Genomic DNA, 20908 nt, shown 5'->3' on the forward strand with positions numbered 1-20908 from the left:
TAGGGGAGCCTATGTAAGCTAACACGCAAGTCATTTCGCTATAAACATTCCTTAAAAAAAACGAAATAGTTCAAGCGAACATGATTTATTAATAAAACCTCCTTAATGACACTTAATTATTTCCCTTACAATAAACCACAAACACGTATTTATTTATATTTCACAATTACAAATATTTATTCTTTAATGAAATAAAGCTCTGTTAGAATATTTTATGAAAAAATATATTCCTCGTACGAGTATATCAAGTAACTTGGTATAAAAATTATATATATATATATATATATAATTATATATATATATATATATATATATATATATATATATATATATATATATATATACCTTAAAGCAAGGCAACTATATATATATAATGGTAATACACAACTATATATATATATATAGTTGTGTATATGTATATATATCTTGTAATCGGCATATTGCTTAAAAAAAATTAAAATCAATACATTTAATATAAGTGAAATATTCCACTGTTATATTTAACTATACATAGAAACGTTGACCTTAGATTTGACCTTGGAATTTGACATTTTGGGTCAGTGACCTTAAAATTGTAAGATCATTCACCCAAAGTCGTAAAGAATGAAGGTACTAAGCCTTCAGTCTTTACGATTTTGGGTGTAGAGGAAAATTTTATGAGTACTATATGAATTGTAAAGATCCATACACACGTACATATTTTCGTACGTAAATACTCCGCACGTTAGATACTTGGGAAGTATTCGAGTGCCTCTTAAGTTCGCATATCTTCGATGCCAGAATAGGGTCATCAATCAAAAAAAAAAACATTATATTTAAATGGATTTATGAAGAGCACACTTTTAAGGCTTTATTTAATTATTTACACTTAGTTGTACTTGTTTTTCAATAATAATATTAAATATAGTTTTATGATCTATCTAAGCCGAGATGGCCTAGTGGTTAGAACGCGTGAATCTTAACCGATGATCGTGGGTTCAAACCCGGGCAAGCACCACTGAATTTTCATGTGCTTAATTTGTGTTTATAATTCATCTCGTGCTTGACGGTGAAGGAAAACATCGTGAGGAAACCTGCATGTGTCTAATTTCATTGAAATTGTCACATGTGTATTCTACCAACCCGCATTGGAGCAGCGTGGTGGAATAAGCTCTAAACCTTCTCCTCAAAAAGGGAGATGAGGCCTTAGCCCAGCAGTGGGACATTAACAGGCTGTTACTGTGATACTGTGTGCTCTATCTATATTTATCGATGTAAAATAAAAGAGGAAAGAATTTTCATTCATCGTCAATATTGTTAATGCAAGCGGTGCTCTGAATGCGTGCGATTCAATTTCGAAGGAAATACTCTCATATAATGTACATGACATGACAATTGAAAATGGCTTGAGGAGCTAACTTGAGTAAAGTATATTTTGATTTTGACCAACAGAACTATCGAAATTGACATTGAAAATATAAGGAGTAAGGCTTAATTGATTGCTTATTACGGAAGAAATAGAAACTTGTATAAAATATTACTGAGCAAGAGTTGTAGAAATACAAATAGACTAATCACAAAGAGAATATAATATTGTATTAAATAAGTAGCTTAGAAGATGAGCTAAGTGAATTAATTACTTCAATCGTGAAATGTCAGAAAGTGTTATGTAACCTTGATGGCATTGACGATGTTATACGTGCTATCTAATGTTATACATTGATCAAGGAACTGATTAAAGAGATGAAATATGTTTTAATGAGTTCATTTCAAATCGAAGAGAACTTGTTTTATTTCTTTTCTTAGTTACTTTTTTTTAACAAGCCGTATTGATTTTCGCGAGACTTTATATTTATATTTTTCACGAGTATCAATTTTATGATATTGTTAGAACAACTTGAATATATGAAAAATACTCATTACAGTATGAAGGTTGTATTATTAATAACATATATTGTTTTATCACTTTATTGTACGTACTAGAAATTAAGCAGAAAAACATAAGAATTAAGTATTTCTAGAAAGTATATCGGAAGACGGAAAATGAATATAAACATAAATAAAGAGTATATAATCATACTAAATCTAAAATGAAGAATTACAAAGATTCATCCGATGGTATTCTGATGTGTTCGGACATGTATTTTTAACGTTAAATATGTCAAAAGGATATCCATATTTATTATGAAAATTCAACGCGTACCCAACAATATTGTTAGTCCAAATCTCGTTAGGTACTTTCATAAAACGGCATACAGTCTTTGTATTCCAACAGCGTACGAATATGAGCAAAAAACGTTCGACAGAAACTAAAAATATTACACTGGACTTTCAAATTCAGTTTGAGAATTTCACGCGAAAAAAAAAGTCATAATTGTACTAACCCTTACGAAATGCATACGTTGCAACGTTTTAAGCATCCTTCAGTTTGCCGGAGGGTTTGTAATTTGGGTCAGAATATAAGCCTATATCTAGCAAAAAAAATGAATTTGATTACGCCTCACATTTTGAGCAACCGTTGAGGTGAATTATTCCTATTTATTTTATATGTAGCGTTCAAAAAGAGGGTTATTCTTGACCTGGTTTTATAGAACTTAATCGCTAATTTTAGACTGCTTCGGAACATAATGGGTACATTAATATCTCTGCTAAGATGAGATATATATTAATATAGTGGGAAGGAATAAGCTTTGTTATAAAATTCTTATTGATAGCATTATAGTGATAAACTCAATAAAATAATAATAATTTATGTTTGGCTGTATTGACTGATCATAAATGTGCGCCGCTTTCTATGGAATTGAGCAATGCAAGCAATGGTCGACGCTTCTTAAAATTACAATTTTCGTGAGCTGACATTTAAAAATCACCAGCAGTCATCTATGAACTAGTTTCAATAAAATGATGTATCTCTAACTCCAATTCGATTTGTTACTATTTTTTATCGTGTTGCTTTAGCAAAATGTTATATTATATTGGATCTAATTATCCAACTATAAATTATCATTTATAAGTTGAATTATATTAAGAGTGCTTTAAACTAATCTGATCAGTGAAGAGGTAATTTTGACGGACAATCAACAATCTTCAGCAAAGCAGCGTGAGGAAAGCTCTGTATATATCTAATAGAAACTAAAACTAGAATATCCAGCGAGGAATAAAAAAGTCTTATTTATAGTGAGCCCTTGTTTTATTTTTATCTACTATAAAGGATAGCATTTATAGCGTAAAACCGTGTCAGATTTGCTTTCCCATTGGCACATGAGTGTGAGGGTTATAGAGAGTACATCTGTATTTGCACACACACATACACTTTAATATATGTAACTTACCAATGCAAAAATTTGAAACTGGTGGTTGACCGAAATTAGTCAGAAGGACATCACATCTATATGTAAATAAGCAGACAAATATAATATATAATATAATATAATTACTATGTGCACCACGTACCTCATATCCTATGAGTAATTTTATACACCGTTCGTTGCTTGGAAGAGATCGCTATGTAGTGATAAGGATATTTACTGGTAGTAAGGCTTTGTGCAAGTTCTTCTGGGCAGGTACCACCCACTCGTCAGATATTCTACCGCAAAACGACAGTACTTGTTATCGTCGTGTTCCAGCTTGAAGGGTAAATGAGCCAGTAATTACAGGCACAAAGGACATCTTAGTTTCCAAGGTTGGTGGCTTATTTTTTTGTTAACATTTCTTACAATGAAAATATCTATGGGCAAAAAAGGTCGCCAAAGTCATATGCTACTCATAATTAGGTTGTATCTATGTTCTGTAATATTTTTTTAATCTTTGTGGTGTACAAGAAAGTATAATGTAGTTAGGTTAGGATAAGAACCTTTTTTCCTCTGTTTCCCAGCCGATGTTTTTTTATAGTTATTGACGAGCTTAAGTACTATCAATAAGAATAATGCAATAAAAGTAAAAAATATATATTTGTAACAAACACAGTTCATATATGTTTTCTTAAAGTTCTCAATAAAATTATTATCGTTCGATATCGACCACTGGGTGGACAAAAAGTTAAGGCGTTACAAGTGAGATCTCTAATAAACTAGCGTAGCTTTGAAATCTATAAACAACGTACATTTGTGGGGTCAGCTTTATGTGATGATTAATTAGATGTAGATAACGTTATTACTAAGTATTTCTCTTGTAATTTGCATATATAATTACCTCAAAAGTAATTATTGTATCATGTTTTTGTTCAAACTTTTTTAATGTTTTTTATTAACAAGTCTATTAATATTATAGTAAAAAGTTTAAGGTTTTAGATACAATATAAAAAAATATATCAATAACATAATATGTTTAAAAATAAGTATGTAAAAAAAAATGAAATAAATGTATAAAAGTTATTTTATTTATCTGCTGTCGTAGCACTACTACAAATGCGAAAACGTTTCCAAGCTGATTTTGTTTTCGTATGAAAGATATCTAGTATATAATCAACTTACCTTTTGTCAAAATCAAAATTCAATCAAATCAAATTTTACTTGCAGTGCTATTCTGCAAGAACTCACTTCATTTTTCACCCGTGAAATGTTGACCACCGACTTATAGCGATATACTATTTTGATGCGTGTGTTCTTGAAATGTTATGATTATTATGGTCAATATCACTTTCAGACATTTCACGGTCGGTATTGCAGTATGTTTTGAGTTTGTCCTATGAATAGTGCCTGTTATTAAGATACTTCTAATAATTACTGTTGTATCGTCTATTCTTAGCAAAAAAATTAATTATATAATTACAAAATAAAATTACTATGAGCAACTGAAATGAGTTTCTGAGTTTTATTATGTGACAAAACATCTCATTAAACGCCGGCCTTTACCTGTGTCACATAAATAGCTCGAGTCGTTTGTTCATATAAAAGCAGTATAAAGAATATGAAATTTTAAACAAGCTCACGTGAAGTATATACGTAATGAAAAATGACCTTTATGTTAAGGGTATTTAGAACTTGTATTCTTCAAATATGTTTTACAACATAATTCATTAAATATTAAATATAATTAGTGAGCAGTATTTTATTTTTAGGTAAAATAATTATATAATTAAAATACTAATGCCGTGATACAGTTTTAGTTATTTTTTATGTATTAGCCTTTTCGTCTCGGCTTTGCACAAAAGCAAGAGTTAACATAAAACTTTTCTTACTATTATGTATGCAGTCGATTTGCATGTGTGTGTGTGTGTGCCTTTGATGCTATCAAGTGTGATTATCAATATACGAACTGAACTGAAAAATAATAACAGATAGAATGACAAAACTTTATTCATTAGAGTAAAATTAACAGAACCTAAATTGTCCACTATTAGTCAAAGGCTCTTTAGGTTTCAGTCACCTCTGATGATTTGGAATGGTGTGGTGGAATAAGCTTCAAATCTTCTCCTCAAAAGGGAGAGGAGGCCTTAGCCCAGCAGTGGGACATTAACAGACTGTTACTGTTACTACTGTTATTTTATGACGACAAAGCTTATTTAAGCTTAGCAATATAGCTTATTACAAACAAACAATCAATAAAACGTTTTGTACAAATATTTGTGTTCTTATTTTAAATTTCAAATTTAATATATGTGTTGGCCAAAATGGCGGCCATAGGGAGGGAGTGAATAAAAGTTAGTTTGTTTAAAGGAAGCCTGAGGCAAACCGATTCCAGTTTTATATTTCCTGATTTTAATTAATATTGTCGAATTAATTTGATTATTAAATTAAATCAATGATTTTATATGAAATAGTACCACCCACTCATTAGATATTCTACTGCCAAACAGCAGTAGTTGGTATTGTAGTGTTCCGGTTTGAAAGGTGAGTGAGTCAGTATAATTACAGGCACAAGGGACATAACATCTTAGTTCCCAAGGTTGGTGGCGTATTGGCGATGTAAGCGATGGTTTACATTTTTTACAATGCCAATGTCTTTAGGCGTTGGTGACCACTTACCATCAGGTGGCCCATATGCTTGTCCACATACCTATTCTACAAAAAAATAATAATATAAGGCATGATTAAAAACTCTTTTTCCCTTTATTAAATTTAAAAAAAAAATTCATACATAAATAGGCATCGTATGGTTTACATTATTTGTATAAAATAGAATTTATCGTTATATATGTCTATCAATTTTCATGTAAAAAAGGATCCCTGGACAGACAGCAGATAAATTGTCAAAGGCTCGCTTTATAGAGAAAATAGTTTCTCAAAAGCACTTAGCTTTTAAACGTCTTCTTTTTACACCGTTTGACTTGAATTCCTTTCTTTCTCTTGTATCTTAATCTAGATTTTCAAAAGTTATTTGTCGGATGCAGGTTTAATATTAAGAATTAGAATAGTTTTGTTCTCGCGAGAAATTCCATTCTGTACCTCTATACCAATTAGTATTACTTATATTTGTTTGTATGGTTTATAACTGCTATCTAGGCTAGTTTGTACTGCTACTCACCATATGATGCCAATGTCTATGGTAGGCGGTGTCTTAAGATTTAGAATAATTACATTAAAAATTATTACAGTTTTGAAAGGATTTTCTTATTTCTGACTTATTTTGTATTATATATTTATAAAAATATTTTATACTTGTTTATAAATCTTAAAACCATAAATAAAATCCTTATAAGCTCCAATAAAATTGACGTAAGATTCTCGATAAATTTACAAAATTGCTTGAGTGTGGTACTCAAATTTAAAATTTTATACTTCGGTTAGGTTGGATAATTCGGTTGTCCTGAGGAGGACGGCAGACGAGATGGCCTCGCGCTGCCGTACGCACTAGTGATGAGTGCGGCGAGACTACCTTCACCCCCTGAGGAGAGCTCCGCCGAGCCACAAGCGGAGCATAGGAGAGGCCACGGATACGTTATATCAAAACGATTCCGTAGCCTTTCCGATCCATGCGGATGATGGCCATCGCAGTGGTTTTAGTGGGTAAGAATCCCACATAACCCGGTTCTACCCCCATAGGATCTAGGTATCTTAGGTACCTAGGTACCTAGGGGTACCTGAAGAATTCCACTGTGAGAAAAAAAAAAGATAATTCGGTTGTAAATTTTTCAAGAGCCATCATAGTTTTTTTACAATTTTGGTACTTTATATCTTTTAAACAACCACAATATAGTATACGCAAACGATCCCGTGACGTTTATCCAGCGAGAAAAAAAACTTAAATTTTCCTTTTCAGTATTGGTTAGGAAATAAATTATAGGTAGGAAAATAAATAAGTATTTCCATTTGTTATGATTTATTCCATCTTATTTCACGTTTCATTTAATACTCATAAGATTTTAGTAACTGTAAGATAACATAGCGGTTTTCAAAGCGTTCAACGAATAGATGTTTTAGTTGAACAATTGATATACAATTGATTACATAAATACACAAAATTTACAGATACATAACGCAACCAATACATTTCACATAAAACCAACAAACAATTTAACACCCAACGAATATTACACATTTAAATTATTATTACAATTTATTATTTTAACATTTTTAATTGTATGTAATTGTGAATTAAATACTTATCGAATATTCTGCAAGCTTCGCACTTGAAAAGGATTACAGAACAAGGAATATTATAATAAAAATAATTTACATTAATTAAGAATTTTCAAAGGTAAATACAGAAAATTTGACACTTAAACTTGGATCAGTAACTTTGCAATAATACAGTCTTTAGGTCCTAAACTATATACAATGACGTCATTCAAAATGACTTTATTCTAGGGCAAGAACATTTTAGTATTTGATTTTTAATATTGATCTCATGAATATTTTTAAACGATGAAGTTTAAAATTAAATCAACAATGTTACGTAGCTTCGTAAATCCATTTATAATGGAGATGACCATATTTACAACGGGAGAGTTAAATATACGCATATTATGACGTCACGTTAATGAATACAACTATGAACCTTAAAATGTTCATGTTACGGTTCACATTAATTACATATATGTACAAGGATTTATACGATATTCACAACTATGTTTTGTTCAGTGACCATATTATTTTGTGTCCGTATCACAACATTCACTTTACACATAATTGTAAATATCTTCCATTTCTCATACGTTCATTTCTGACATCGCTGCTTGAGGGACCCTCGATTTCTGGGAGAAGTGCTGAGATGGCGGAGAAGAAGATGGAACTGAACCGTTCCCTGGTGTTTGCGACTGTCCCGTTTGGGCCTGCACATCGGGTAAGTTTCCACTACTCACGAATGTAGCATTCTTCGGTAATGTCATACAATTCGACGCATTGCATATCTGATTCTGATAACTGAATCCTACTTTTCTCGGCAATGTTGTACACTGACCTCTGTTCGTCGGACTGGATTTCTGCATTAGATTCGACATTTGAATCCCCGTGTGACAGACATTAGGACAGTTTGAGCTCGTAAAATGTGGCACTCGATTTGTCATAGCGATAATCGCGTTCTTATCTTGGTGATCGATATCGACAATCGTGCTGGAACTTTGAGAATGTCCCACGAAATAATGGGGATGTTTCGAAGATACGCTATCAAAAGTTGCGTTATGATTCCTCTTCTGTTGTTGTAATGCTTTTACTTGCAATCTGGTTTTATCTCTTTGGTAATAAACTCCGGCGAATATTAGAACATTCAAGATTAATAGGGAACATCCAATAGCAATTGTGACACTCAAGGCTGTCGAGTATGCCGTGTAACCAGCGACCTCTAAATTGGAAACGTCTTGAGAATGAGAATTGTTGGTCTGGCTTTGAGTGACAAGTGAGTCGGGTCGGGGCGACATGACGCTGATGCAAGTAGTTACGTAAGTTTCTATCGTAGTAGATGCTATATCGAGACTGACGTTATAAGGTCTTCGATAAAGCTCCAATGTTGGATCATAGTAGTTAGCACGGGTGAGTGGATCAGGCCGAACTAAACCGTCGTACAATTCCGGGTCATTGTGGTTGCGAAATAGGTTGTGTTTCGCGACAACGTCCTTCATCCCGGCCCGATGGATTTCCGGGATTAGCCGTAGCCACACGGACAGCTGGTGGGCTCGGTAATGGTTTTTCATGCGCGGCTTCATTCCTGCAATTGAATTTTCGGTTAAGGCTATTTGGGCAAAATCATTTTTTCTTTTAGATTTTAAAGTACCTTATTCGTTTCAATCGTGTGGGAAATTTTTCAATTAAAATTGTAATAAACTGAATACATTGTTTAAGTTCGTTAATAAACAGGAGTAATATACGGAAGTCGAAATGCCAATAATATTAATTAATGTCATCGATGTGTTTGAATATTAAAGTCATCATTTAACTGAGCTGACGTTATTTAGTAATTGCATTCGACGCATCAATTTACGATATTAATATTTATTTATGCGAGCGTAACCATCGTTAATACTACGCGTAATGCAATATTTTATAATAGGGTTTGATTTAAACAACATTTCCGATTCGTGACACGTAATTACTGTTATTGTGGTGTATTTTATCGTGAATTAAGAATCATTCGTTGATTTACATGAGCAATGTGGTGACATATATCGAACCAAAATGGCGTCCAACTTACTACTACGATTATTATTCACACATTTAACTGACCTATTTATAACTGAATTATAAATTTAAAATTTTTGAGCCGATATGACTACTTAACACTTACACCTTAACACCACTGAATTTTCATTTGCTTAATATGTGATTATAACATCTCGTATGAAGGTGAAGGAAAACACCGTTAGGAAACCTGCATGTGTGTTCACTGAAATTCTGCCACATGTGTATTTCACCAACCCGCATTGGAGCAGCGTGGTGGAATAAGCTCCAAACCTTCTCCTCAAAAAGGGAGAGGAGGCCTTGGCCCAGCAGTGGAACATTCACAGTACACATAACTGATAAAATTTTCGATGAATTTAATCAGTGTTATATTGTTTATATTTATAAAAATAATAGAATGATTCATTTATTTAAATTTTTGGTGATACAACTTATTCTAAATGTTAGGATATTATACAACAGTGTGTTAATAATAAACATCAATAAACTTACCAATTTCTAAATACTTTTGATGTAACGTGTCATACTCGTCCCAGAAGATGCTTTTAAATTTATTTCGTTCTCTTGATATCGGCAACACAGCCTCCTGTTTTTGGGCTTCATTCGGATTTCTAAGGAATAAAATTTCATTAATCAAAGTTAAATATTACATGAACAAATTTTTAAAAGTTTTCCTTATATTTTGAAAATGCAAAATTTAATTTACCAAAATCAATATTGTTATTGAGCTATGTAAACATAATAAATTACGATTAATAATTATTTATAGTTTAAAACTTTATTTATATGAAAATATCAAAACATTTTAGCTTATGTAGTTTAATTAATAAACCTTTATTCTGCCATGAAAAGCCTTTCAGTTCAAAGGAAGCTTAAGACAAAATACTAAAATACCACATGTCCAATATTTCACCATCAAAATTCAAAATCGTGCAGGCAACAGTTGTGTGTAAGCACCGAGTGACCAACGATATAAATTACATTATATTAGAGGCGAGAATGCGGTGAGCCAACCTTTACACAGAGGGAGGCTGTGGCATGCCTACACGGTAGACTGGCTATTAGGATTATGACAATATTTATCTAAAAATATTCATCGTTAACTAAAAATACCCTGTGATAAAATAACAGTTATTTGATTAAAAGTTGTGTATAATAATGATCTCTGTTTTTATTATGACGCAGTTTTGGCGGAACCGGAATTCGTACATTTTCAATGAAGAGAAATATGTTATATTCTTAGAACTAGGATCCTTTATTTTCTACGTATATTAACGTAGAACGAAATTTCAGTGAATGAAATGAATTTTTAATTTCGATTCAATGTTAAATGTAAATAAGTTCGTACGATTTAAATTATATTGGAATATCATTTTTTTATCAAATAACACCAAATACATTTCAAAGCAGCTAAAATACTATAACTATACTAAGGTGCAATGTAAGAAAAATCTTGTCTGAAGAAAACACAAAAGAATCGAGCCATTATATCAAACTACGCTCTTTAATAATTTTCTTTTTTTTCTCAGTTATCAAACGAGGTAAAACGTAAAGACGACTGTAGTTTCTTTTATATTATTTCAGTTTATTCATCTGAATGAATTTTTCTGTGCAATCTGTTGAGTTTATCGTATTACGATAATCAGCTGTCTATTAGAAAATTGGTCTATTCAGTGCATTTTTCAATCTGTATTTTGCGATACTTTATTCTATTGCAACGCTTCAGGAAATATGTATTAAAATATTTTTAAATTATCAGCTTTTAAACGTCTCGACATTGGATAAATGCATTTTATTTTGTTAAGGAGAAGGTTTCGACTTTATTCCATGTAGTTAACGTATTTAATATAAACATGGAACAATTTAATCTGCTAAGTTTCTTCACTCTGTTCTTTTACCAGAACAAAATCCACTAAAAAGTTTTATTAATTTATTAATAGAAACTTTTAATTATGAAAAAGCCAAGTAAACCAGAAAATCTAGGTCACATGTCAGACTATGTTTTTATAACAAAAACTTGCCTACTTTTTAAAGTCAAATGTCAATGTTAATGAAAATATACCAAAGGACACGACGGCTAATGTAGATATCAACATAAGAAGACAAATACTGCACGGTATAGCTGTACGGTTGCTATACTTCTCATTATATAGAGAGCGAAAATTTCTTTTTTGTTTTCTCACACAATACATTCCCAATTAGCATTATTGAAATTGCATACATCTTGTACACATTTCGCATTGTTCCTTTGTGTGTCATTAGTTTTATCTGTATTATTTTCTTGCACACAGGAAGTCTATTGTCTCTTTGTCTTTTAATGTGAAAACTGCTTCGTTGGCGTTTCATTTGTTCTATAATTCAAGTTCTTTCGTTTCAGATTAAGAAACCAGTAGAATCGTATTTTTTATCTATTATCACTTTTTAATTACTACCTAAATACATTATACACTGTATTTATTAGACAAGAAGATTTCTTTCTTTGTGATACAGAAAAAATAATCATTTGTTTGATATTTGAAACTTTATAAATAATAAAAATATTATAACAACAAAATGTGATAGAGACATTACTTACCCAGTTCTTACGAAATTAGCTATATACAGTATAAAAGCTTCAGATAATGCAATTTCGGATTTTGTATAATTCTTGGGGAAGTGACCAAGCCCTTCTACTAATGGTGCTCCAAATAAATATGGCAGTTCTTCTCCATGTACGGAACCCATGCGCTAAAATTAAAGTAAAATTATCGTTAGATAAAATTGATACATAATTAAAATAAACTGATTGTGACTGAGCTTAATTAAAATAAGGATAGGATATAACTAATTGTTGTTTTATATATATTAACAAACAAATAACCACATACTTTAAATATCTGTTAAAACTATAATAAATTAACGAATAACTCTAGAACTATTTGGAATAAAACTTTACATACTCAAGTGTAAAATAATTTATTATTTAATTATAATAATATTTAGACGATTTGTTAAAATATTTCATTTAAATATTATTAATATTCTGTAACAAAACTCATTGAACTGTTTCAATCAAACTAAAATAGCAGATTCAATCATTCCAATTCACGTTTCATTGGACAATGAAAATACGCATTGTCGAATAATCATAGAGAAATTGGTCAATTCTTTTTCATCAAACAAATATATTGAAAATTATTATGTCAATTGAATATGAAGTGCTTTTAGATTTAGTAAATGAAGATTTCACTTCAATAAATTCAAAGAGAAAATCTATATAAACACATTTTGATACTTAGTCATGTTTGAACAGTAAATAGGACTGTATTAATATTTATTCACTAATTTAAATATCGAAGTCTAAAGAAAAATTTAATTAGTAGTCTTGCAAAAACAGGGAGGTAATTAAAGGTATACTCGTTTATTTATCTTTATCTCGATTCTCATCTTAAATTATATCAACCAGCTTTTTGCACTTAATAAGAAGAGTCTAGATGATTAATTTTCAATTGTGCAATAAATGCAAATTTGACATAGCAAATAATGTAGAACAAAATAAATGTTAATAATATTCTTTTAAAGCGTATTCTTTCACTGTATATTTCTTCTTGTTCTAATAAAACTACTATAATCCTATCAATATCCTAATATTACACAATATTAGTATAAACATTATTATTTATAAATATAAAACACTTAAGGCTACTTAATGATACGTACTTGAGGATAATCTCCATCTTTAGTTTGATAATCGAATACATAGAAGAATGTGTTTGGACCAGTTCCTACAGAACTTTTACTGACACTCAAAAAATCTCCTGTCTGCACCAGCGGAGCTACATACTGAGCGTCCGATATCGCCAACACTGCCGCATCTCGAGTATTGATTGGATGCTGTTAAATAAATTAAGGAATACAGCTGTTTTTATAATATAAAATCCTTATCAAATATAATTTTAAGTGACGTATAAACATATTACTTTTTCGTGATAACAGAAACAAGAAATAACGTTTCTTACTAATGAGTTTCGAAAGATTTATTTGTGTAGAATCTGAGGTCTTTGTGATGTGACACAGTTGTTTTGAATCGACATACAATCTAATGGTATCGAATCTAATCTTCACTAGATTGTTGCCAAATGACTTTTGTTTCGCAGCTCACTTAACTTCAATATAAATTGTTTTAGGAATAAAATTGTATCAATCTCGTTAGGTCTAAGTTCTTATTGGACTATTAGCAAAATCGCTTTATTTTATTCGTATCGAAGATTGTCTTGATGCTGTGTGTTTTTTTAAATGATTCCGTGATATTGCAAATATTCTATTTGTATGCTAACGGTACTTTGTTAATATCTTATGTCCAGATGTCTCACTAGAACTATCTTTATTGCAATTTACTACCAAAGTCCTATTACTTTAATTTAAAAAGGCCTGATCTCGGTTTATTTTTCCAATCACGTATGTAAGTAATGTGAAGCCGATAGAAATACTCTGATCAAGAAAATAATACGACATGAAAGGGATTGGCAATCTATGCTCTGACGGGATTTATTGTAGTGCGTAATAAGAAAATATATATAAAGGCGAAATCTCACCTGAACTGTCCGCTCCCAATCTGTATATTCGTTGACAATAGTAAAGAATATTTCACTCAAATGATATGTGTAAGCATTTCTTACATAAGTCCTGCAATATTATAAATATGTAAGGAAAGTTGATTCAGTTTTATATATACAGAAATGTAAGCATTTTATATTACTAGCGATTTTATTCGAGCCATTAGCAAAAGCTATGAAATTTCTTAAATTGCATAAACTCCAATTTGCTATATAAACATCCTTACCTTATTATTCTATCCCGCCTCTCACCCTCGAATCCGTTTTGTATGTCTTGAGCCGAGAATTTCCAGAGAGCTTCGCTCGTTACCACTCCAAATAGCAGATCATATTTATTTTGCCCGCCTCTTATCCCGAAAATCCTATCTCCGCTCCTTTTGTCCGCCTTGATATTGTTGACACCGGACACACTGGTAAATCCTTGGAGGTCGTTTGGTATGAAGAATGTGAGCAGTTCTTTCGCATAGTCAGTCTTTACAACAACACCGTCTACAGACGGACCAAATGCAGTAAGGTAGCTAGGTGTACTAATTTCGGCTGACATGAGTTCTTGAAGAGGAACCTCTCTAAGGCAGTCTACGATTAGTTCGTGGTCTTTGACAACATCTTCAGGGAGAGTGCAATTGGACTGCTTGGCTAGTTGGACGGAATAACTGACAGGATCTTCTACAAGTGCCCATGAGCTCAGCGCGGAGCCTGATAATAAGATTGCTCTATGGAAAAGACCTAAAAGAATATTTGATTGTGCTTTTATATTGGGATACCTATATAAAATAAATTATTTAATTATTTACTTTCTAATTATATAACCATTTACTTACCAGGCATAACTGTTGGTGAGATCATTAAGAAGTTAATACAAGCTGCTCCTGAACCATGTCCAAGCATTGTCACATTGCCAGGATCTCCACCAAATAGAGCAATGTTCTGTTGAACCCAATGTAATGCTGCTATTTGGTCCATTAAACCATAGTTCGCTACTCTTGCTTTCATATGTGGGATGGGATTTGCGTTTAGAAAACCTGTAATGTCTTTCATTTAGCAAACGTAGATTATTTTGTTAATTAGAAAACGTGCATCGTTCGTATTGTATAATATTAAGCATGTAGATTAATATTATTATTCATATGATTTGTTTTCTCATATCCTGTATTCCAAAATAAATATTTCTCAGATGTTTACGGCCAGTCGTCTATCTGAGTATATAGAAATGTTTTTGCTGGTAGGCTAGTTTCATCCTTTCAGATGGGCTATTGGGGCGCTTAGTGCTAATGCTAAGTGCACGTTTGCGTTTACCAGTCCTACAGGCTTAAATAGGTTGGCTATTATTTTACTCTGCCTGGAACTTCCAAATTAATAGTTGCTAAATATTATTAACATTTAATTTATTAACGTGCTTATAATCAGAAAAATACATAAAACCAACGTTAAATTATACTTGAAGAAAAATTAAGACCGAACAGTTTTATTTTACTCAGTTTTATTTTTATTTGGCTCCAATCTAATTATGCACAGCTCTTGTACGATAGCTTCGTCACGTTTCACTTTACTTAATTAAACATTTCTTGTAGCGCTTTTCTATTACAAAATAAATATTACGCGCACATGGAATATGCTGTTCTATTTCTAAAACGTAGAGTACATTTTAGTTTGACGTTCAAGTATACTTTACAATTTTAATGAATTCATTTTCGCGGCAATTTAGAGTACGTGTGCATTTAGGGTGTCACATCCTCTGGGTTCTGAATGACCTGATTACTATTAAATTTAAATTTTGATCTCATGGTCGTTAAATAAAATATGTTAATAATGTCATCAAGCTGAAATATTGTCTAATTAATATTATTACGATACTTGCAACATTTTATTAGAAAAGAAGATGATAAAATTTGATTATATTCATTTTTCGACTAACGTAGAAAATGTTTTTCGTAAAAGCAAATATTTTTCGATAAAATAGTTACTTGGGATTAATTTTAGAACCTTATGCATTAATAATGTTGTTATGAAAGCATAGATTTTCATACATTTTTCAGTATCTGTTAATAAATTAATTTAATTTTAAGCATTCATAAGGTTAAAACTATACAAATAGAAGAGTACAACAAGAAAATTCAATCAAAATAAAATTGGTTAAATATCGATCGAATACATTACTAGCTGGTCTATTTTATTAATAGTGTCAAAGCAAGCAAGTTTTGTGATTTGCTGTCCATTTACGTTTTACGTTTTTAAAAGACTAAGAAAGATAGAACTTAAAGATTTTCTTTTCAAATCTGATTAACAAATATAACCCGAACATATTTTGAAATGAAGTATACAGAAGACCACTAGCTTTCCGCACATGTTTAGCTTACCCAATATTCCGAGACGATAGTTGATAGTGATGACCACAAGGCCCGCATAGCTCGCCAGAACGGCGCCGTCGTACACGTTCCCCGAATTCCACTCGAACGATTCACCGTGGATGAATATCACCACAGGATATTTAGCTTGAAGTGTTGGACCAACTGCAAGAGGCAATTATTTCAAGTTTCTTGGCAGCTTGCAAAACATAAGATGTTAATGAAGAAGCTTTGTGAAACTATTTATACGACTCTCAAACGGGAAGTTTTATTATTTACTCCTATGTTTGTATAATACATCTGTAATCTATAAGTATACATAATATTAAGCTACTGTTCAAAACAGACTAATATATTAATTGAATTGAATTTTCATACTATCCATATTTATTCAATATTAAAACTTGTAAATTTCATTCAATTTCACTTACTATTCATTTTAAACCGAACGATACAGTAACACGTAACCGATTGATCTTAAATATTGCAAATATGTTGACAATGAAATATAGTACAAATTTTATTCAATTTTGTAAATGGATTAAATAATATGCTTATAATAGAATCTAGATGGTACTGTAACTTGGATACGTGCTTTTACTGAAGATTGTTCCACCAAGTTTTCGTGTTTTTAATTTGTGTTTATAATTCATCTAGCGCTCGGCTTGGAAGAAAAATATTTCGGAAAAGTTTTCAATGAAAATCGGTGAAGGAATATATTTTACTCTACACTAACCATTATTGAGTATTATTAAAAAAAATCAAATCAAATTCGTTATAATTACGATTGATTCGCAACAATTAATCCTATTTTATCAAAATATGAACGTTTACCAAATCTCAAACATAATCCAAATATACACTTGCAAAAAAAAATTATCTTTGTTCGAAATACTAGTTTGAAATTGCTTCACATATCGCACAGGAAAGAACCTAATCTTTCCAAGTATAAACAGGGAGACAGTTTATAAATTGCATACAATAAGTTACCCGAGTTCAATTGAAAACTGTCTGTATCTAGCCTATAAAATAGAAGCAACCATTCGATAAAGTATCACACTTTAAGGCAAAACGTGACCCAGATAAAAGTCAATGTCTTTGAGTCTGTTGTCAGCGAAGGTAGGCTTTGTTTACGCTATCAGCGTTTCGCATGACAGATTCGAAGCGTTCCAGATAAATTCCTTCTTTGGACACAATCCAAGGCGATGAAATATCTTTTTCTCATTGAATACGAATGAAAGCGCTCATATTGTTTAAGAAAATAAAGCGGGATTAATATTATGTGACAACGTGCTGGGAAGTATTAGTTCTATTTATAGGGATAGTCAGTATAGTTTTTTTTTTTATAGTCAACTCAATATATTATATATTGTTTATAGAGTTGACTATTTTAGAAAAGTGAGAACAATCTTACTAAGAGAGTACCGTGTTGAGTATAAGTTGTTCATAATTTTATTTATATAATCAATAAAGATTTAAGTTTGTTTATGGAGTCAGCCATTTTAGCAAAGTTGGAATAATCCAACTTTATATTGTGTATTAGTGTGTGTGTAGTAAGAGTATTTATGCAAAAGTTGATCGTAATTGGAAGTTTCTAAAATAACAATGAATGAAGGATTAACAACATTGTTTTTATTCTAAATAAAAGGAATGAAAAGTAAATTTTTATTTAACTTAAATAAATATATCAATTAAACAAACTGTACCAAAAAAATATTGGCAATTGAAACGTAAATACTGTTATATTTTCTGATAAATGTACAATTGAAGCGAAAACACTAAATCATGTGGAGTATCGTCGATAAAATTTTCAACAAAAAAAATATAAAACATATTTTCGAATGCACTATCCGATAGGTATAAGCTTTCAAGTCAATAAAAAGTTTATTACGACCGGCCCTGGTTTACGGAATATAAAAATTCAGTAAATTCAATATGGCGCAAAAAAAATAACTCTGTTAAAAAGTGATTACTTTTGAATATGTTCCGGATACATGTTTGTAAAAACTGTTTACTGCTATTTTGTTTATGATGCCCTGGTTGTATGTATTTTTTTAGTTATTGAACGATTATTTTAAGAATTTGTCACTGAAACAATATTTAATAAGTTACATATGAGTTTTTTTTACAATGAAAACTTTAAAAAAGAAAAAAACAGTGTAAAATCATTTGGAAGACCGTATGTAATTGTGGCAAGAGTGATATCACTAGGCCTAGGTGAAACTCTCCTGCCAAAAGTGTGACACATTATCGGAGATGGCGCGTCACACCCTGATGGACTGTGTCGCATGTGTGTCCTCAGCCTTTTTCCTTGGTGGCCATCGTAGGTGGAAACCTTTCGATGCTGAGCATGATAAACGCCGTTTTTGGTAGCAAGAGGTGCTGGAGGATATAGACACCTTGTGTCATATCACAGTAGCAGGCTGCGAAGCGGAGGCGTGAAAAGAGTGCCTCCGCTAACTTCCTTTGCCAAAGAAGACCGGGGAGAAGGCGTTGGCGCTTTACTCACCATCTACTGCAAAGAATATTAACCAATCAATGCACGACCAGTCATGCGAAGAAAGATGTATTTACACTGACTCAATCACCCTTTAAAGTTGCAGAAAGCAAAACAAATAACGAATGGTTGGCGGTACAATAATCAATGACATAAGGGACTTTGCAAAACAAATATGTGTAGTTACTGCATAGTCAGCTGCCTGAACAACTCGGTTGGTATTATCGATAAAGTTTTTCTAAATAAATCGAGGTATGAGAGACAACAAAAAATAGGTCTCAATAGTGAAGTAGAATAAACGTCAGGCGTCATCACTGCGTCGGACTTGACGCAGGACAGACCTACTTAAAGATATTTTCAAGCAAAACATTGGGACGAAAAATTGTGAATTCCGCTGTCGCTATGCGGTTGTCCAACTCTATTCTCTGAAAATATCCTTTATTTTCTCCACTATTTATCTAAAGTGGTTCTACTTTCAGAATCTTTTCTACGAGGTTGTTAACCTCGGATCCGCACGGAAAATATGTACGATAATAGCAGTTCAATCTTTTCCTTTAATATTTATTTTGTTAAAATAATGATAATTGAGGCATTTTTATTTATTCAAACAATTGATACATATCACAAACAATATATACGATAGGAACTACAATAGTATTAAGCTAACGCCTTCCAATTCGACAGCATATTTATTTAAAAATTTGTTCAATGTAAATATAAAAATAAATATAATTTAATTTAATAAAAACAAAAATTTACATACACATTTTTTTAAATTGCTTATAATAATAATTTTAATAGTCTAACATAAGTAAAATAAACAGTGTTATTTCAAGTTTTATTATTTTTGCGTTTTATTATTGTGGAAGCGGAAAAGTAAAACTCATTTTTTGCATTTTTAATATTATTTACGATTAAAACTAATTCAAATTATATGGATGATTTGTTAACTCGTATACTTACACTATCATTAGACATGGAGGACGATAAGCTGAAATCACATTTGCTTAGCACTTAAAAAAAAATCTCAAGTTTTACAACGAAAATACTATGAAATTGCGGTACTGTATCATACTGACAGTTTCCGTCATAACAGCGGAAATGTATTAAGCCGTTTCGTTTAAAAGAAAATACTTTTGTCGACATTATGACGGAAGATATTATAATGTACCTGCACTCTATTCATAAATAATGTAAAAACGTACATCTTCCATAATTGGTTGTGTACAAAAGCACTCTAACTCAGGCACGAAATGTGGGTCACGTGACGTGACGTGATATGTTCCACATTTACATGCAGATGAGTCTCGGCGCGTCACACTTGTAGTTTACGTTCCCCGCACATCACTGTATTAAATTTCACTAACTGACTCGTGTGGTTTTGACACTACATTATTCACTTGAAATTTCGTGCTTCGACCTCGAATATCTTATTAGTTTTCTGGTTCAGACAGAGGCTGTAATGAAAATTAATTGACGTGAAATAAATTGTTTCATAATAACATAAACTTCATAAATAGTTCAGGAACTATGAAAATGTATATTACATAAAATATGCAAAGGTCTCGACTCCCGATGTTTGATTTATCAATTATTCTATCGCCAAACATTGCCTTAATACAATGGTTAATAAAGTTGTATTTCGACTTATATCGGTAATAATAATGTCCTCCATGAGCTTAGCCAACTACGCAGGATATATTATAGTGCACAAGTGTGTGCACAAACACAAGTTCACTTTCTATTCCCTAACTCTCACAATTCGATGGGATGACAATCCGACACGACCGTAAAGAGCTGAACTCTTTTGCTGGACCAATGGCTTTACGTTGTTTCTGAGGCACGGGAGGGTACACACTTCCAACTTCCAAACTCCTGGCTGCTACTGAGAATTTTCTGACAGGAAAACCCAATAACTTTTTATTGATCCGACCTGAA

General features: G+C 31.6%; 1 protein-coding gene across 1 annotated transcript in view; it reads right to left on the reverse strand.

Moving 5' to 3' along the window:
* Window positions 1-7462: 7462 nt before the first annotated feature.
* LOC126776441 (neuroligin-4, Y-linked-like) overlaps window positions 7463-20908 on the reverse strand; it is a 70398-nt gene continuing 56952 nt past the window's right edge. The window contains exons 4-11 of the mRNA XM_050498964.1: window positions 16486-16638; window positions 14950-15150; window positions 14356-14854; window positions 14108-14198; window positions 13233-13406; window positions 12109-12260; window positions 10026-10144; window positions 7463-9063 (exon numbers count right to left, since the gene is read on the reverse strand). Coding sequence (XP_050354921.1) covers window positions 8069-9063; window positions 10026-10144; window positions 12109-12260; window positions 13233-13406; window positions 14108-14198; window positions 14356-14854; window positions 14950-15150; window positions 16486-16638 — 2384 coding nt within the window. The 3' untranslated portion in view covers window positions 7463-8068. The remainder of the gene's footprint in view (window positions 9064-10025; window positions 10145-12108; window positions 12261-13232; window positions 13407-14107; window positions 14199-14355; window positions 14855-14949; window positions 15151-16485; window positions 16639-20908) is intronic.

Source organism: Nymphalis io, chromosome 2 (assembly GCF_905147045.1).
Source record: "Nymphalis io chromosome 2, ilAglIoxx1.1, whole genome shotgun sequence".
Lineage (NCBI taxonomy): Eukaryota > Metazoa > Arthropoda > Insecta > Lepidoptera > Nymphalidae > Nymphalis > Nymphalis io.